Source organism: Anoplopoma fimbria, chromosome 12, assembly GCF_027596085.1.
Source record: "Anoplopoma fimbria isolate UVic2021 breed Golden Eagle Sablefish chromosome 12, Afim_UVic_2022, whole genome shotgun sequence".
Lineage (NCBI taxonomy): Eukaryota > Metazoa > Chordata > Actinopteri > Perciformes > Anoplopomatidae > Anoplopoma > Anoplopoma fimbria.
Genome location: NC_072460.1, coordinates 14,382,317 through 14,402,396, shown reverse-complemented (window position 1 = coordinate 14,402,396; position 20,080 = coordinate 14,382,317). Strand labels below are relative to the sequence as shown.

Here is a 20,080-nt window from a genome sequence, read left to right as displayed (position 1 = left end):
ATCTACATGTACAGCATGTTGTTAAGTTCAGTGATGGCCTTGACTGATTGCTAAAGGTTTCTGAAATTGAAACAGCAGCACACATATGCTGGGTTAAGGATAACCGATATGCTTACAACAAAAATAAATAAATACATTTTACAAGATAAGTCGAGCCCCATTTATTCATGTGCAGTCTATATGATTCCAAAAGATCTTGGTTACAGTGAAGATAAAAGGAAGTTAATGGTTTCTGTTCCTACAACATCATAAGTGTCATAACAATCTAACATTATCGTTATTTGTCAGAATTCCTAGCTGACCTCAAAGCCACTTCCTAAAAAGGAAATGAGAACATTACAAAAGACTGAATATCAAATCAATGAACAGTAGCAGTGAAGTAGTGAATGGTTTTTCGCTCAAGGGACAAGGAGAGAAAGAGTGCAGTGTTCAAACAGCACATCACAGGACTGTTTGTCACCTCTCATGAGAAATTGAAATTAGGAACACTCTAGATGATCGCCCTGGAGCTTAACTCACAACTTGACTTAAACTGAAAGTATTTTTGTCTGCAATGTTCCACTAAAACCAGACAACTAATGCGATTAATGGATAGTTTTTTCACGAAAATCAGCAGATGAACCACTCACGCCATTTCTCCTGTCAGAAATGAGTTTTTCTGTTGGTAACAGAAATTACAATAGGTTGGTCATGAGTTATGCTCATTAAAGTTTTTCTGTCATATGTTATTTGATGTCTGTTTGATTAGCTTATGTACTTCAACTATTCTACCAATGTCCATTACAATGTTGATTGTGAAATTACCACTACTACCAGGCCTTAGTGGAGGTCGGAAGAGGGAAACGGAAGATTAGAAAAATTTTAACATTTTAGATATGTTGCATTCCGGCTCAAAGGCTGGAACAAAAATAGGAGACCAGACGTGAAGTAATAAATACAAATTTATTTACAAAGTAACCAAAAAGAACAGAACAAACATGGAAAGTCGGTACTCAGTAGTGTAAGCTTGTGTGGATGTCTGAAGATGTCTGAAGCAAACAAAACCAAACAGTAGCCCTGTCAGCTAAGAAAGAGAGAACTCTGTGGGAAGGTAGGGAGCATTTATCCCCTCGACTACAGCATCCCAGGTCTGGCTGATGAAGCTAGTGACAACCAGATCATGTACGATAAAGAAGAGCTAGCAAATAGGACACAGGGCAACCTAGTGGATTGGAGGGGTCATCACATATAAAATAAAGCCCCTTAAATCAAACAAAAGTCAACCTTCGACACATTTCATTGCTTTCATAAATGGCAACATGTACTATAAAAAGCTTAACTTTACAAAAACAAGTGACCAGCTATACAAAGAAGATAGTGTTTACATGTCTGCTTGGTGAACTAAAAAAAGGAAGTCAGCGGCTCTCTCTATATATACCGTCATTTCAGTTTTTTTTACCCTGTGAATGGGAACAACATCTTCTCAATGGGCAGAAGCAAGAAAGTTATAACGAGGAGTAGTGTGCCTCTATGGAGCCTCATTCTGCACTGTAATCAGCCACTGCAACAGTAGGATGGTGGGCATCACCCTAAGACGAGATGAATCCAGTCAAGTTTAATCGAATCAAGTTGGATCATGAGATGTTATAAAGAAAATATCAGTATACAGTATGCAACAACTGATCTCAAAAAGCTCTAGTAAAATAAATAAGGTGTAATTCAGAAAGCATCAAATATAATTTCCAGAAGAAAAATTCAACTAAGGGAGCAGTATTACCGGTCTTCTATGTTCTTCTTGACGGTACCGACACATGCGTTGAGAAAGAAGAATGTAAAATGTCTCATGCCCTGCCAAGCCCAGAACCCCAAATATGGCGCCTGCCAGAACAACGACTCCAGTCTGTGAGAGAGAAATAAAGACTCACTGAAATACTGTACAACAAATGAGATTGGCCATGACAGGTTTTTTTCTCCAACACTAGACTGTAGTCTTTGAGAATTCCAATGCTTGATATAAACTCTTTTAATTAGTTACTTATAAGATATTCCAAAATCTTAGCCAAAACTGACAGATTAGAAATTGGCCTATAATTGTTAGGCTTAAATGGAAGTCTGCCATTCAATATTAGATACATAACGATGACCTAGTAGGATGTGGGTTGAATAGGTATGGATTAGTCGGTATAAATGCATGGATTCCTCTAGACTCGTCTTAAACTATTAGTTCAACATATTGGGACAATGCTTATTTGCTTGCTTGCTGAGAATTGATGCAAGGATTGATACCACTACATCTGTTTGTTTAATATGAAGCTACAGCTAGCAGCCAGTTAGCTTAGCTCAACATAAAGACTGGAAACAGGGGGAAATAGTTAGCCTGTCACTGTCTGGACAAAAAGTTCAGCTATTCGGCGCAAACAAAATATGAGATTGGTAATAATCGTCTCTTCTAATTCTTTCTTAAAAAGTACAATTCCCAAAATGTGAAACTGAATTTCTAAAACTGAGAAAACAAAGATTGTTCCTTCTCATTGCATTTTTTGTTAAAAGCACAAGAAGACATGACAACCTCATTGTCCTCACTAATTGTTGTATTTTTGTCTATGTTATGTTGGCTACTGTGTAATCAGTGTATTTATTACCTGTGCCTACTCTGTAGTGCGTAAAACAACAGCGTGATAGGTAGGAGTAGGTGGGATAAGATTACTGCAGGGAGTCCAAACATGCTCAGATAGGTCACCATGTTGCCCAGCAGAACTGAAAAACAAATGTTCACAAAGGCTTAGTGTTACAATCTGAATGTTTTTCTAATGCCTTAATTCTGAAATGAATGAGACATGCTGTAACTGACATATTCTAGTGCCAGCTATTTTTAACTTATTGCTTTAGTGGATTGCAAAATATATATTTACATACAGATTACATATTACACACAAACATACAGACCCATTCTAACTTGATTTTCTTTTTTCTGGACAATAAATCAGAGCAGGCTGTGAAACGCTGTCTGGTGCGTGTGCGTGTGCGTGTGTGTGTGTGTGTGTGTGTGTGTGTGTGTGCTAGCCATACCATTCTTTATCATGTCAAAATGGAGAAGAGGTTCTTTAGTTTGTAGATTTCTTGTCAATTCCTCCTTGGAAGAGCTGTCCCTCTGCATATGTCCATTAGTTCTAAAAGATGTCAGTGCAGCCTCCTTTTCCACCTTCATCTCCTCCTTTTCCTCTATGGTCTCCAGATTCATCCATGTTTGGTTACAGTTAAGTAGGCCTTGGGGCTCTTTGTGTATCATCAAATACGAAACAATATCTGAAAACAAAGAAAAGACGTAAAGAGGAATAAAGAAAGTTGGTCAGATACAGTTTGCAGGTTACTTAACTATACAGTAGCCTATCTATAAAGGAAATGAAGTCTGCAGGGAACCAGGTGGTTATAGATGGCTCAAGGTACGCATTTGTCCCGAGCGTGGCAGCTCCAACGACGTCACAAAGTAACTAGTTACTATCAGAACGATGCAAACATAACTTTTAATACTGTAGACAGGCTTATTATCCAAGTGGTCTTTCTAACAGTGGACTATCTTTGGCCTTATTGTGCAGGCTTTTGCCCTGTCGACTCACCATTGCTCAGAAGGAAATGAATAGCATCCTTGTAGCCGCTGTGGTAGGCTTGTTCCAGAGTCTAAAGGGCACAAATTAAAGTGTTACAAAATGATCCTTCACAGTGTTATTGTAGGACACATACTCTAAATTGACAATGATTAATCAACATATGTGTAGGAAAGGGTCATCCTTCTTATGATTCGCAGATCAAGAATTAACTGAAACATTAAGGCTGACGGATATATTCACACGTTATTATATAGTGTCATTATGTAGCAAAAAACACATCTCAAACACATTTCCCGGTCCTCATTTTGAAACATGTTGAGGAATGGGTCTTACCTCTAAAGCCATGGGGTAGAGAGCATTTAGGATCCTGATGCTGTTAGCCATGTTACCCTTCAAGGTGCTGCCACCCACCACCACGTCCCACATGCATGGTGTGTCGGCGGGACAGATGTCTATCTCTCCAGAGAATGGAGACACCGTCAGCGTATGACTGTAGGGTGCAAGCTGCACTGGCTGCATGGTGCTGAAACCCCCATCCACGTAATACTGTGAGATAAGATCATCTACATTATGGTACAGATCAGACAATTGGCTCAAGGTGACTAAGTGAAAAGGCTATCGATCACTCACTTCTCCTTTGAAGGATGGAGGCAGCATACCGCAGTACACGGGCACAAAGCAGCTGCATAGTAAAGCCTACAGAAAACATGGGAATAGAAATGGAAATAATTCCTTTTCAGCTTCTAACCTGCTCAGGTTTCCTAAAAATCATTAGGGTGTGAATCTGCAGGGTCAACTTGCCTGCACTACATCCGCTTTGGACTGGAACTCGGATGTTACAATATGCTTGCCATCACTCAGGCGTGTCATAGACACAAAAAGACGCCCATTGGCCAGTTTGTGCGCATCAGAAGGAAGATTTTTGTGTAAAATACGCTCCAACCAGTGGAGGACATTGATGGAGGGATTAAACGGTCCAAATGTAAAAGCCTTCATCTGCTTGGCAAAATACAGCATCTCATCCCGCATAGTAACTGTAAAATAGAAGACATTGAGTTAGAAACTGTGATCACATGCAACAAAAGTGGATTTAGAAGAAAGATAAAGTCACTTACTCATGCTCATTTCACAGACTACAGCAGCTGCTACCAGAGACCCTGCAGATGCACCGAGAACACAAGGTGCTGTGCTCAGTATCCAAGGTGCATAAGTTAGGAAGCACTGGGCAACTCCTAACTGGTAGGTGGCCATGAATCCAGATCCAGAGAAGGAGATGGAAGGAGGAAATTTACGAAAATGACAACCAGACACACAACCAGACACCATTTTCTAAAGGATTTTAATTCTCAATTTAAATGTTTTAAGTCGTAGCTGGTTCAAAGCAATATATCTGTGGCAAAAATTCCTTTACTTCTTGAAAGCAGGCTGAGCTGAGTTATCCAGTGGAAAGTGGGTGACGGTTTCACAATCAGTGTTTTTAAACCAATCTCAATTAGACATACTATATTGGTCATGGCCATGTGATACATACAACATACAACGCTCTCATTACTTTTTGTCCTCATTACTAAGACGTTGGCAGGTTTCTATTGGATACCACTAAATAAACATATTTGACAAGGCCACTTCTTTTATTAGGAAAATGTAGGATTTTACAGTAATGGGTTTTTAAAAGGACAACTGCCGCATTGTAATTGTTACAGATTTTTTCACCCGCTAACAAGCATCAATGTTGAAGACACTTTTTCAAAGCTCTTCATACAGTCTGCATTACAAACATGCATCTTGGCCAAACAGTTAATCTCAGCTCCAAAACTCACTCAAACCACCAAAACACTTCAGACATGTCTCAACATAAGCTTGTTCGACCATAACACTGGCAACAGTTCTCACTCAGCAAGGATGCATTGTCACTCATAACACACTGACTTAAAAACACACTGACAATAGGGAGCATCACATTAAATGATAAAATTTTATCTCGTAAGTTTTAATGATTTTTCATATAAATTAGTATTTTATTATAGAAGGCGAATAACACTTTTTCACTTTATTGACTGTACTAAATATGTAAATATTTCCTTGATTATAGTAATTTACTTGTGCAAAATAAAGTGTTGAACAAAAAAACTAATTCCTGAAACGACTCTCTCAAACTGTACTCTTAAAGAGAGGGCATGGTTTACAACATGGGCAATAATTATGGCCCTGCCACTCCTCTTTCCCCACCAAACCTGCCCTCCTTGATCCATGTTTTAAACAAAACCATTCTGAAGAGGTCCCTTTTGTCTGTTTTGACTAAATACAGGACACCTTGGTAGGCTTTCAGCTGAAGTGTTTGGAATGATTATTATTTAAATTTATAGTAAATATTCTGCTTAGATTTTGTATATATTTAAATATGGATACTGCATAAATGCTTGGTATTTGCCAGTATTCTGTTTTGTATATGTTTTTATATTGTTAGCATTTGAAAAATGTGCTGCACATATATGTTTTGCAGGTGGCAGAGAATTAATGAGAAAAGAGTTCATAAAATATTGCCACTCACGCCATTAGAATACACCTGCAACACATTAATTTAACAGAATACAAACATGCATTATATACAGATCTATGTTGCTCTAGATGAGACAGTGATATTATAAATATTTTTATTCATGCATTCACAGTCTGCGAACACCCCAGGGCAAACAAAATATGCAATACTTAATACTATTGTAAGCTGAAAAACATTGGCAATTAATTATTTCACACTGTACACACTGTTATTTAACCCACAACACAATAAATTTGAACGCTCCACCCTGTCTCATTCTATTTACCGTTAAAACAATCTGCAATACCTATATAGTATATGAAACAAGAGCATTATTTGTATTGTTATTATGTTGAGCAAGCCTGATAAATCTTAGTTATGAAGTTCATTTGGCTGTTTGAATATTGATGGGATTACTTTCACAAATTTCCTCGTCTATTAGTGTTCGTTCAGATCACAGTGATACATACATTGATTCACAGCAAAATGAAAAGCAATATCAAAGTGCAATTATTCCTAAAGAATACACTCAAAAACGCATTTGTTAAACCTGTACACGCATGGGTAATTTTCTAAACACATATCTCCATTCTATTCTGTAATAATTTGTGTTGTTCTATTCTACATGTATTTAGGACTTTAATAGATAGTTTTGTTTGCTATGTTGGATGCTGTGGCGAAGCATGATCAGGGGAAACTTCAAAATGGTCCTCACTGAACTCATGTGAAGGACTGCTGTCTGGAAAGTCCTCGTCCTGAGGTGGAGTGTGTTCTGGGGACTCGACTGGGTCAGCCTGTGGTTTCTTGGTGTCCTGTGGGAGTTTCAGAAACCTGAGGGGAGGAAGAGAAGAGGCAATAACAATAAATTAATGTGTAGTTGTGGGGAAAAGCCAGAGGGATAATGACACAAGGACAAAGGGGCAGAGACCTGAAGAGGAGTTTTTGTCCTCGCTCCTTTTTGATGATGTTGAGCTTGTAGTAGTGTCGCAAAGCCCGGGACATTTTCTCATAGGTCATATTGTCTCGGTTCTGTAGAAAGAGACCGAGCATCATCAAAGGCCTGTGTTAAAACATTTACTCTGCTACCATTTTCTGTTTTTGCTGTTTTGTCTCTCCACCTCTATGTTCATTTTCCCTGTAAGATGTACCACACAGGCCTGGCTGCTCACCTTGTGGTTTCCCCAGAGACGTGCAAGTCCGTTGGGGTCGACCACCCTGAACACCAGGTTGTCCTGATCTTGCCATCGGATGTATTCTTGGTAGCGGTCATCACACAGAAGCTGATACACATAATCCCACAGCAGTCTGCACTCTGGCAATGATTAGAACAGCAATAAGACACATACAAACTTGTATTATTATCATACATTATTGGTATTTTAAGCTCTATTAATTATCCATAATATAAAGGATTAATTAACTTAAAATACAACTCCAAAGCCTTGTTCATATCTTAGCATGCATGCATCTATTAGCTTGTCACTGTTAAGCAGTATTTTAGATGTTGAAGACAATAATATGACTCTGGTGTGTGTTGCTTTTTGCCTCTGCCTCACAGACAAAACCAGATAGACATAGAAAACCACTGAAGTGAAAATGTGGCTAAAGAAGTATGTTGCAGCAAAATATCGGACAAACCCATTTCATTTGACAGGATGAGCATCTCATTTGCTCTGAAAACATAGAGTATCAGACATGTGTCTAGGAGTTTTTCTGCCACCTAGGGGTCAAACTTGATTATGAGAGTTTATAAAACGATTTGCAACATTTAACATAGCTGTGCACCTCCTCAAGAACGAAATACATATGTTAATGTTTATTATCCGGGTGAATACTACAGGACAACTATTAATAAGTTAAGTTACCTGGAATACGACCGTTGACTTTGTGGAGTGGGCTCCTAGGCTTCTCTCGACTGGACAGGTTGATAGGCTCCTGGATGACACTCTCTGTTTGGGGAAGACACTGAACTTGGTTGTGGGGCAATGCAGAGACAGCTGCTGATCCATCTAATAGAGAGAGAAGGAAAGATACAGAGAAACAAAGAGAAAAGAACACAAAGTCAGACATCGCAGCAAATAATAACTGCAGGACACTGTGTTTATGATATTGTCTGTGATACCCACTAGAATGTGTGAGTAGAGCAGGGTAAGAACAAATTATCAATGGACGATCTCTGAGAGGTGACATGCACTCAGACTGGCTTCTCACAGTTGTTGCAACAGCTGTCGACACTGCAGTTGTCAAAGCGAGGGAAACTGCGAAAGAGGAATATGGGGAACTGTGAGCTAAACTGAAAGCAAAAGTAGTTGACAAGAGGTTTCATATTTAACATTAATATGTATACCAAAAGTCAATGTACAACACAAATGTCACTACATACAGTATGTGGCACAAAGTCATTGTTTTGGACTGGAATTGTAAATTCATTGGATTCCAAGTAATCACGGCACACACCCACTGGCACACAACTTACTTCTTAAAATGGAAAGCACCTTTTTTTACCTACATGCTTGGGTGGCCTGGCTATGTAAACAAAGCAAATTTAGAGGCAAACTTGTGTGCACCAGAACTATCAAGTAACAAAGTAAATTTACTCAGGACCTGTACGCACACTATATATGATGCATTGCAGTTTATTAAACTATACCTTCTGTAACATCATAGTGTGGTGGGACTTGACATCTCGACCATTAACAACATTAAAATGCTGCTTACAACAATTTAGCACCCGGAAATGGCTGTTTTCAGATTAAGAATCATTCATTGTACTGTTATATCATTTTTTAAATGCAGGGCATGAACCATCAACCTGCCGGTCAAATGGATTGAGGGTGAGCATGCATTTGTCAGGGTTTTGAATTTTGGGAATAAGAAAGTGAATTCCTGCATGATGTGTTTGCTCATGCTGATCAGGAAGTAGGCCAATCACACCCACAATCTAACCAGGAAAACAAGTTTGATTTGATACATCATTAACTCAAACAATCAGCTTTGTCTGTGTAATAAAAATGCATGTGTGTTCTTTGTACTGCCATGCACTCTGCATACAGTTGGCTACATAACAATCTGAACTCAATATTGTTGTCCAGATCTTTCCTGTATATTATAGCTATATGTTTAAAGGTGCTCAATTTGTTATTCACAGCATTAATGCAGCAGCAAATAACTATTTGCAATATAAAGATTATAGGAGTAATGTCTACCTGAGCAGAGTCTGAAGTTGTTCTCCTTGTGTAAAATTTAAATCTCTTTGCTTTGCTCCCAAGCATGCAAGTAAATGTATGTTAGTTTTTCTGTTTTGCCCCATTCGCTAGCAGAACTATACATTTTCTGCCATTTTTTCACTCCAAAATCAAAATCGAGTGAAAATGATTCTGAGACTGCTAACTTACTAGACGCTCTGTTCTGTGCTGTTACTGCTAATATACGTTGTCCTGAGCCCCTGATCCCCCCTACATTACATTACATTACAGTCACTTAGCAGACGCTTTTATCCAAAGCGACTTACAATCAGTAGTATATTACATATCATTCACCCATTCACACACTGATGACAGGCTACCATGCAAGGTGCCACCATCAGGCTCTAACTAACATTCATGCAACATCCAGTCCACACCGATGGCAAGCCTTCGGGAGCAACTTGGGGTTAAGTGTCTTGCCCAAGGACACATCGACTGCTGAAGCCGGGTATCGAACCACCGACCCTCTGATTGGAGAACTACCTTGCTCTCCACTACGCCACAGCCGGCCCCCTAGGTAAACACTGTTGCATTTGTTTGCACTGTAAATGCTGTTAGCTATGTTTGCTGCCTGACGCCGGCTCAGCTGTCACCACGTTGAGAGCGGATTCAATAAATGTGCTCTGAATTCCATTTTTAGCACCTACAAGTTTAATTATATATTTTTTGTCTTGATATCTTAGTATAGCTTTATGTCTATTTCTATATTGTCTTGCTCATTTCTTCCCTGCAATGTGTTTGACTATACTGAGAGTTACTGAGAACTGATTCTGTAGGCTATGTGTTTAAAAATGAAGAAGTTGACCTTGGATGACATTGACTGTTGGAGGCTGAGGCGATTGGACACTCGGAGGGGGTGTCTGGCAGCTGACTGGGTTCTGAATGGGTCCAGTTTCCAGGGAGGGAGACGGATTTGGGGGGTCAGGGACAACAGCCCTCCTTTGCTGTTTCACACACTGTAGGATCTCATACAGAACATCGCCTGTAGAAAAAAAAAAGGGGGTGCATATGAAAAAACACCTTAAAACCAGCAAGCATACTCTGCAGAAGCATGCACACTTATTTGTACCCGAGCTGGGGCAGCGGCGTCTGAAGTCTTCCTTGGTGAGCAGGCACAGAGCTCGCCCGTTCATCTCAAAGCGTCCCTTTTCAGGCCGACGCAGTGAATACTCCCTCTGAGCCCAGTGGAGCCAGTGGCCAACATCCTCCTTGTCCCACAGTGATGGGTTTATTCCTAGAAAACAGATGCACAAAACCCAAAAACAAACTATTACAGGAGGCGTTTGTACTTTAGTTATGGTGGCTGCATCTACTTTGCTGCATGTTATTGATAGAGTGGTACTTCTTCCAGGTAAAAGAGTTTGACTCACGAAGTTGTCCAGGTAGATGCCACAGGTCTTCATGTGTGGGAGGACTGATCAAGGGATGCTGGTTAGGGGGGGAATGATGCACACTGAGAGGAATGTTAACCTGCCTTCCATGCATTATGGATGGAGGACTGTATTCTCTGTTTTCTTGCTGAAAAAACATCCACACACACACACACACACACACACACACACACACACACACACACACACACACACACACACACACACACACACACACCTCTTAGTGCACTTTACACCAATTAGTGGCAGTACAGAAACAGCAATGCAGAGTGATTAAACCTTTTTAAAAGTTAACATGTTCAGCAGCCTTAGCAGCTGGCCATAGAATAAAATTAAAAGCTGTCAAAAAAACCCTCCTGCTTTTTCAAGACAACACACTGTTTAACGGTATGCTCATATGTGACCTTAACTTACCTTGACAAAACGTGGCGGTGATATGTTCTCCATGGAAATGTCCTTCTATCTGTTCCACTGTACGAAAATATTGGATGATCTCCTTAATAAAATGCCAATAACTCGTCCGATAAATGAAATACACTCCATGTCAAACCTCCCCAAACTCCATATTAAATGAAGAGAGAATATACAACTTGTATAAGTAAAACTCCCAACTATTTTCACATTCGACTCTTCCGGGAAATGAAAACGAAAGAAACATAATCCTTGCAGGGGGTGTGTGCAAAATAGGCTGAGTGGAGAAAGCATAGGCACTTCCAGCAACATTTGACTGCACTTTATAAGAGTGCGATCCAGCAGCATATGCATAGGGCGTTGCATACATTACATTTTATATATTTTAAGTATGAGATAATAAAAAATAAAAAAAGAGCTTTAGGGATTTTTAATCTCTTGATGGACAATTATTGTGTGATTAGAAAACAGAGTGAGTGTGGATAAGTGAAAGACAAACTACAGAACAGAGAAGCGCGTGCGCCCATAAAGCAGAAATAGTCGCTCCTCCTCCTCCTCCTCCTCCTCTTACTGATTTGCAGGACGAAGACCAAAACACTACAGCGGCTGAGTTTATTATGGACAGGAGGAGCACACTTCTGAGAGACGAACTAGGTAAGCGGAAGAAGAAGTATACAAAACCATCATAAAATAAAAGTATTATCAGCAACCTTATATTTAAGCGAAGACTATGCATGTAGTAAATGGTTTTATTATTAGCCTTTATATGGAGTCACAGGAGAACCAGAACAAGGGCTGGACTGGGCATACTGTTAGAACCCTGTTGCTGTAAAATGTACAGTTTTCGGTTTAAAATAATGTTTTCTGTGGCTGTTAATATTACATCAGACCCCTCACATTTTAATCTAAAGGGGCAATATGATACACATCCTGGCACGAGCGTTTTAACAGACTGCTGGGTACGTAATGAGACACATTTCATAAGTTGTGGGTGGATTGGTGTTGCAATGACAGACAATATTGAAGGACAAGTCTGAACAACTTCCAGTATTCTGCACTATGTGTACCAATATTTCAGACTCTGTGTTTCTAGTCATAGTTTTTCAACCCTAAAAACCACAAGTTCTGTCAGATCATCATTTATATATTCCTTATAATGTAGAGTATGGAAATTAAGCAAGCTACATGCTTCTTTGGGGTTCCTGTTGGTGTAGAGGAACATGAGCAGCAGGTGGATATTATGGCCAAATAAACAGCCAGAATGAAGCATGTAGACCTACACGTTTCATCTGGAAAGCACTAATAGATATTCATTATGACATGTGCACAGTCAGTAAGGCAGGGCTAATGGGATGATAATGACACTGGAAAACATCTATGTATTGCAAAATATTGTCATATCATCAAGTCTTTAAAAGAAACAATAGCTAAAATAGTTTTATCTTTTTATTTTTCCCACCTCCAGTCCTGCTGTTGGCGGTAATGCAGCTCTGAGCTGGTTTGCCAGCCGCCAACAAACATTTAAGAAGAAGAAGAAGAAGAAGAAGAAGAAGAACCGGAGGGAAATACAAAACAAACGGCTGTTCTCGGTGTTTTGAAGTTGAGCTATAACAGCGACTGTTCAGTGGACGACAGCTGCTGAAACCGGAGCAAGGTAAGTGATTTTCATTAAATATCGAGTAAATAACATATTGTTTCGACTAAGTTGCGGTTATTAGAATAACAAAGACGTCGTGATTTAACCGGTCTGACAGGTCAAAACGCTACATAAATACACGAGGATCCAATGTCAATACTTTGTTTATGTAGCTAGTATTAATCAAATCCCGTTCCTCCATCTCCCCGGAGCAGGATGCAGAGGACTTCCCGTTTGAAGCGTGAACTTCAGATGCTGAGCACCGAGCCTCCTCCCGGGATAACATGCTGGCAGACCGAGGAACGGATAGACGAGCTCCGGGCCCGTAAGTACTCTCAGAGACTGTTCTCAACTATTTGCCACATAGAGGTTGGTGGTTCAAACCCCTCTACAGTCAACATCGAGGTGTCCTTGAGCAAGACACCCAACCCCAAGTTGCTCCCCGGGCGCTTCTTAGCAGCCCACTGCTCCTCCGGGATGGGTTAAATGCAGAGTTTGTAATTTCCCCATTGTGGGACTAATAAAGGATTGATTATTATTATTATTATTATTATTATTATTATTATTATTATTATTATTATTATTATATATATATATATATATATATATATATATATATATAAATATAATATATATATATATATATAAATATAATATATATATAATATAATATATATATATATGACAAGCTACATATGTGTTTAGTTTACCTGATCATTGTTTTATATACTTCCTCTGGTTTACAGAGATAGTGGGTGGAACAGGGACTCCATATGAAGGTGGACTCTTCTCCTTGGAGATCAATGTCCCAGAAAGGTACTTTTTCCTCCAGGCGTTAGCATTGATCTCTCATTTTCACCTTTTTAGACACTTGCTGCAGTCTAGTATTACTGACCTGCTGTTTTCCTCTCATAGGTACCCGTTTGAACCTCCCAAAATGCGATTCTTGACCCCCATCTACCACCCAAACATCGACAATTCAGGACGGATCTGCCATGATGCCCTCAAACTCCCACCAAAGGTTGGATTTACCAACCAAAAATGAAGCTGTTATAGAAATCACATCCATTATCTGGTTTTGTTTGTCCACAGTCAGATTTTTATTATTGTTTTGTATTACTATTATTAAGGGTGCCTGGAGGCCATCCCTAAACATCTCCACAGTCCTCACCTCCATTCAGCTCCTCATGACTGACCCCAATCCAGATGACCCTCTCATGGCTGATGTAGTGAGTCACACATTATCTCGCATTCACAGATATTTTACTCTGTTGGACTAGCATCATTTTGAAACTCAATCACACTGGTGGTGTTATTTGTTTTTGTGAGTACTCTAATACAAATATGTATATGTAACAGTACAACAATTTTTTTTTAAGATTAGTATGACTAAACTAAATAACCCTATCCTTCAATTTTGCACCTGACTTACTTTTTTTAACATGCATTTTTTTTATACAAAGCCCAAAATAAAAGTTATTAACAGCTAACAGTTTAGATATCAGTCTGAAACACCTTTACATTTTCTCACAAAAATTCAGCCTTGCGTTTTTTAAAATTTCAGTGGAAAGCATTTGAATTGTAACACTGTGATCAATTGTGTATCTCTGCCGTATACACATTTAAAGAGACGCTTACATTTTTTGAATGCAGTCGTCAGAGTTCAAATACAACAAACAGCTGTTTACGGAAAAGGCCAGGAAGTGGACACAAGAACATGCCGTTCAGAAGAACAAGGTAAGTCTTTCTGATTTATGGGTGAAACAGTTGTAATACATTTACTGTTGTTCATGATTGAGACACATTTCCTCTTTAGCGTTTTTAATTACATAACATACTGACCTTGGGTAGGATCCATTATTCTTAGTGGGTGACATGATTATTGTCACTTGTTCCACAGCACTGTACTGTCTGTCATGGAACTGACTCTACGTAGTGTTATATTTTTCCCACAAGGGGGTGCTGTTGTTCCTCTGTAGAATGTTGTCTACTAACTTAATATTGACTTACAACAAAGTGATGCAGAGTGTTTGATTTATATTCAAATGTGACCTCTCCATTTAATAATTTTCAGTTTTGGGATTTGGGGGAGCATATCCTGTCAATGTGATGTATGTCATTGTCTAAAATAGTTTGTAATCGTCATTGTTTAGGGAGTCGTGGAGGGCAACAAAGAAAATACTCCAGATCAGAAAGCTTCATCCCGCAAAAGAGAGGCTCTCGGGACAGACCAGGAGGCAGTGGAGCCACCAAAGAAAACCTGTGTGTAGTTTCCATCTTGCTTGTAAGAGCCACAGGTCTCTCCTCTCCAGATCAAACATTCCTTATACACCTGCTTGTAAAGAGTATGATATTACTTTTAATTTAGCGCTAAAACCTACTTAATTTCACTTTAAATGTATTCCTTTTCCTATTCAAGAAATAATATAATATAATAATATATTTATATTGTATTGTATACTTTTTTATGTTTGTGTCGTGAAAATAAAGTTTATTTTAACACTAATTGATAGAACTAATGTAATGTATGACAAGCTTATTGTGATGTGTGCTGGTGTGTTTCACAGTAGTAGCAGAAGCGGAGTGGTTGATGGTATATACAGTATGAAGATAATCATTTTATTCAAACATATGCTTACAGGTTTTATACAAAGTATGTACATCCTAAATAGCAAGTTTTTTTTTTTTACAAACTAAGGATTTATTTCTTAATATATAAAATTATATATTTGCTGTTTATCATATAAAAAGGGAGACAAACATCATAAGGCTGTAGTGAGTCAATACCATGCTAGTTCAGAGGTAGTTACATTGTATGTACATATTGCTAGCCTACTCTAATGTCTGTAGAAAGATAGCTATATCCCATTCAGTCTGGATAACTGCTTGCCTCATATTGGGCAGATTTGCATATTTGGGTAAAAAAAACATGTAAACTGTATGAATCTGTTGCATTTTGCTGCCACAAAGAATAACTTCCTCATAACAGATATTACGCAGTTGCAGAGAAACATTTGACTATAACAATTCTGTGAATGAAAAATGGTAGCTTACTCTGGTAAAAGATGTCCTGGTGTGTCTGATAATGACTCCCTTTCTTTGAAACAGACCTTAGCAATAGCATAGAACTTATATTAAAGAAAATAATAAGATAACTCCACTTAAAATATAACCAAACAATCTGTAACCTCTAAGCTGCATGTGTCATGATCACATATTGGAAAAACATCATTTACACTTAAAATTCTACCGGTTCTACCTTAATTCCCCCTGGCTTAACCATTGATTTATCTGACGCTTAGATATTCCATGTAGATAACAGCTTTTGTTTGAGCTTTCTTTTTGTCATGTGAGTCCATGACTCAAGCAGTCCACTGGGTAGTGTCTGAAATTGTCGTTTATTTTAACAGACATGTTGTAGTTGGGTGTTTCCTTTAATAGTTTTTACTTGGCAAACTTTTAGTTGCAATAACCATTTTCAGAAGGCACTTTAATGTTCTCATATAATTCTCTAGAGTCCTCTACAGTCTCTGTGTGGACTCATTCTGAGGTTCTTGAGGGTTGATAACCCAGAGCGGGTCTTGCAGCTGTGGTTCGATGATGGTCCTTTAGTGTCCATAGTGTTCCAGCTATTTGTCCCAGTTAGCTTGGAGGCTCATGGATGAGAGGTGAGAGAAGGACTCATGGTTGAGTGATAAAGGGTGCAAGTGTTATGAATCACATCTTGATCTAAACTCTTGAGACATTCCTCGTCGTTCAGGCTCCCTCCTTCTGTCACCCTGTCTCTATCTCTGGCTGTGGGAATCTGGCAAGGGATGAGAGGAACTGAAGAAGTAGAGGAGCAGTGGGAAAACCTGATCAGATCCAGTCGGGGTTGGAGAGACGACCCCCCACTGTAATGGGCGTCAGCATCAGCAAGTGTACTTGACGAATCAGAGCAGGAGCTTTTTTCGGTCTCCACAGAAACCAGCGAGTCCAGTGTGCGGTCCCTGCGTAGCTGTGGACGCGCTTTGGGGTGAGGCCAGAAGAAGAACTGGGTGTGGTCTCGTGTAAAAAGTAGGAAGAGGAGGGGGTTGAGGCAGGCTGGCAGGGGCTGGAGAAGCAGCAGGACTGATTTAAGCACCTCCTCGCCCAGAGAGAGGAGACCCAGCAGGGAGCAGAGAGAGAGAAAAGCTACTGGTACATAGAGGAGGCCATTGGTGAATATTAGCCAGGCAACATGTTTAATCATAGCGCAGTCCCACAGGCCCTCACACTCTCCCCTGAGTAACTCCCAGTAGAGGCGAATGTATGAGCCTGTGACTATAAGCAAGCACAGGGTGTTCATCATAATGAGCGCCAAGGGGAAGCCAAGGGAGGATGGTAGTTTAGAGGATGGAGGTGGCAGCGGTGAGGGAAGGCAGAAAGGTGAGGACCCGTACTCCCCAACTCCTACCAGTGGGAGAGAAGCAAGAGTGAGGGAGAGAGTGAGGCAGAAAAGTGCACATGTACGCACACTCCCAAGAGATGGGGACTTCCCAAAGGCCCGGGCACACGTCACGCTCACGCCGCACTGCACAGCTGCCAGAGTCAGCAGCAACACGCTAGCTTCGGACGCAAACACCCAGACCCATCCCGTCGCTTGGCAACCAGGACCCCCCTCCCAGCGGGCACCGTGGTGACCAAACTCTCCCAGGGTCAGAGCGTCCACGAGGGCCAGGGTGCATGTACACACACCCGTTAGCAGGTTGGAAGCACCCATGCAGGCCACAGTGAAGCGGAGGGGTGACAGGTAGCCGGGTGAGCCGAAGAGGGAGAGGAGCAGGAGGGAGTTCCCCAGGAGAGACACGAAGGAGATGGACCACAAGCCCACACGAACCAGCCAGCTGCCCAGCAGAGAGTCACAGGGACGGAAAGGACCTGCAGCACACAAATCATCAAGTGTAAATAAACGAACTGTACATGGTGCAGTCATGCATCAACTTCCTTAAAGTGTAGTGACAAATCAATCTGCAAGCCAGTTGATAAAAGCCTGACCTTCAAACTGAATGTGTAATTTAGGTTACCTGGAGTGGGCGTGCATTGGACACTGGTCTGTAGTTTGGATTCCTCTATTTCTAGTTGGAACTCCTCCAGGTCAGGGTCATCTGGAACAAAGCATTGTCAGAGTTATTTTGTGATGGCTAATTCTGCGTGTGTACATATACGCAGCATATGCATGTTAGTTTGGGTGTGGCACTGGATTCATGGGATTGGTGCAATAGAGGAGGTGATTTAACATTCCTTTGCAATGAAATAAAAAAAATGAATATTTGTACAACATAATTGGCACTTGCATGAAATTTGAATATCATGACTGTTTTTCTTACAATTATAGGCGAATAAATTTTAATCAGCGATACGTCATGGTTTAATCATCTTTTGTTATTGTATCTTTTGGTACACCCAGCACTTTTTTTGGCTTTAATGGTGTTGGTATAATGGTTTTAATTTCGGCTTAATTTTGCTTTATTGATGTTTATATTTCATGCCTTGCTGCTCAAGCGTGAGTGTGTGTCAGCTGCCAGGTAGCTGTGGTTTCAGCGAGGCTCTGACATGTTTCAAGTGGGCTTGTGTCAATAGATCGGCAATGAGCACACACATATGGGGCTCAGATTTCTGTCTATAACTTTACCCCTCTGTCCCAGGTGTGTAACATGTGTGGTATACTGCATATACAGTATATGCTCACACAGATATTGTAATGGAGGGCTTTCTTACAGTGTGTGTCAGCGTGGATGGGGTACATGGCCACAGTCCTCTTGTGTAGGTCCTCGTCAGTGTTGCTCTGCTCTGTGTCCCACTGGCCGACTGGCTTGTAGCTATCACAGGAACCATACACACAGCACTGGTAGGCGTAAGGCATCTCTATTACCCTGCAACCGAAAGATGAAACATTATTGACAATAGATCAGTAAAAGCAATGCTACATCATATGGTTTAACAAGGGCAAAAAAGAAAGCTGCACTTATTCAATTTAATGTGAGCTTTAGGATAGCTAGCTTAGCTTTTTCGTACAATGTTGGATATTTACATTGCTTCAAAGCATCCTCAACTGATTATGAATCTGTTATTGAGTACATATGAAAAAAATCAAGCAAAATCACCCGTAATCTACGTTTTCTGAGGATTAGATCAGATGACTGCTGATATTTACTCTGCATGTACAATGCGTTTGAATTGGCTCTCTCTCAGTAGTTCTGTTTTGGATGATTATCTACAGTAATGACATTGCCACTTGATCGCCTGCCATCTCCTATATCTTTGAAGCTCCCTCTCCATTTTCAATACACCTTTCCAGGCCTTCAGGGATCTTTGTAACAAGAATAAACTTGCTGCTGACAAATGCTTTCTCATTGTTGAAGTTCAGTTCAGGAATGGCTTGAAGGGAGTAATTAGTGCATTGTCAACCATGGCTGCTTTTGGTATATTGAAGATGTTAATAGAAAATTGCGAGAGGGAGGATAATTATAGGGATGGGAAGTGATTCTTTGTTCATTACAGCCACAGGTTACACACCTGGGTAAATTGTCATTTTATGTAAGTTTATGATGAGAAACAAAATTCTAAAGAAACATTGAGTCAGAGAAAAAATAATAATTGCATGATGTTGTGTGTTTTTGTGTGTGTGTGTGTGTGTGTGTGTGTGTGTGTGTGTGTGTGTGTGTGTGTGTGTGTGTGTGTGTGTGTGTGTGTGTGTTACCTCATACGGGGGAAGTAATCAGGACTGAAGGCCTCGTATAGTTCAGTGTTCCCCCTCAGCTTGAGATGGGTGAGACCCCCCAAACCTGCAACAGGCACTGAGCTGAGACGGTTTTCAGTGAGGTCCCTGAGATTATTATGGATTAGAAATTGAGAGAGAAACAGAAGAGGATGGGTGTCAGATCAGGCCAAGTAAGTCTTTACAACATGGGTTTTCTTTTCACATATTGCCAAGGGTCATCCTTAACAAAAAGGCCCTTTCTCATAGATATTTTAAACCGGTCAGACAAGGCTCTATCAGATTCCCTTCAGATAACACTTTGTATCAGATGTAGTGTATCTGCTTGTTTAGCTATGCATACTTCACACAATGAAGCAGTTTGTATTGGCATGACCTGAGATGAATCTTCTGGCCACATCGGGGGGTTCAAACAATAAATGCATATCAGTGTTCTCTGTCGACTCAGCCAAAGACAACACATTGTCTGTGGCACACACAGTCAAGTATGGAGTGTTTGTTTAAAGGGAAGGCTCTGACGCAGGGCTTAACT

General features: G+C 40.1%; 4 protein-coding genes across 5 annotated transcripts in view; 1 reads left to right on the top strand and 3 right to left on the bottom strand.

Moving 5' to 3' along the window:
- Positions 1-4,001: 4,001 nt before the first annotated feature.
- pnpla1 (patatin-like phospholipase domain containing 1) lies at positions 4,002-4,838 on the bottom strand (the record flags this gene model as incomplete). Its single annotated transcript, XM_054608693.1, has 4 exons — positions 4,703-4,838; positions 4,389-4,621; positions 4,218-4,283; positions 4,002-4,133 (listed from the first exon to the last, which is right to left on the bottom strand). Coding segments are annotated over exons 1-4 (567 nt in total), but the record flags the coding sequence as incomplete, so codon positions are not given.
- Positions 4,839-4,913: 75 nt separating this feature from the next.
- Positions 4,914-11,393, bottom strand: etv7 (ETS variant transcription factor 7). 2 transcript variants are annotated; one of them, XM_054608499.1, is made up of 9 exons: positions 11,177-11,393; positions 10,742-10,889; positions 10,441-10,605; positions 10,177-10,353; positions 8,253-8,384; positions 7,992-8,135; positions 7,296-7,438; positions 7,055-7,155; positions 4,914-6,957 (listed from the first exon to the last, which is right to left on the bottom strand). In XM_054608499.1, exons 1-9 carry the CDS (start codon positions 11,207-11,209, stop codon positions 6,786-6,788), a joined length of 1,215 nt encoding a protein of 404 aa, XP_054464474.1. In that variant the 5' UTR covers positions 11,210-11,393; the 3' UTR covers positions 4,914-6,785. The 2 variants fall into 2 exon arrangements, with proteins under 2 accessions (XP_054464474.1, XP_054464475.1); XM_054608500.1 differs by lacking the exon at positions 8,253-8,384 and having other exon boundaries at positions 4,915-6,957.
- A 263-nt stretch (positions 11,394-11,656) lies between these two features.
- Positions 11,657-15,286, top strand: ube2t (ubiquitin-conjugating enzyme E2T (putative)). The gene is made up of 8 exons (XM_054608515.1): positions 11,657-11,827; positions 12,639-12,827; positions 13,025-13,134; positions 13,556-13,625; positions 13,725-13,830; positions 13,940-14,038; positions 14,463-14,546; positions 14,963-15,286. The coding sequence occupies exons 3-8, from the start codon at positions 13,026-13,028 to the stop codon at positions 15,077-15,079; spliced, it is 585 nt and encodes a 194-aa protein (XP_054464490.1). The 5' UTR covers positions 11,657-11,827; positions 12,639-12,827; position 13,025; the 3' UTR covers positions 15,080-15,286.
- Positions 15,287-16,404: 1,118 nt separating this feature from the next.
- LOC129099295 (leucine-rich repeat-containing G-protein coupled receptor 6) overlaps positions 16,405-20,080 on the bottom strand; it is a 35,761-nt gene continuing 32,085 nt past the window's right edge. The window contains exons 15-18 of the mRNA XM_054608490.1: positions 19,531-19,656; positions 18,549-18,703; positions 17,855-17,935; positions 16,405-17,708 (exon numbers count right to left, since the gene is read on the bottom strand). Coding sequence (XP_054464465.1) covers positions 16,465-17,708; positions 17,855-17,935; positions 18,549-18,703; positions 19,531-19,656 — 1,606 coding nt within the window. The 3' untranslated portion in view covers positions 16,405-16,464. The remainder of the gene's footprint in view (positions 17,709-17,854; positions 17,936-18,548; positions 18,704-19,530; positions 19,657-20,080) is intronic.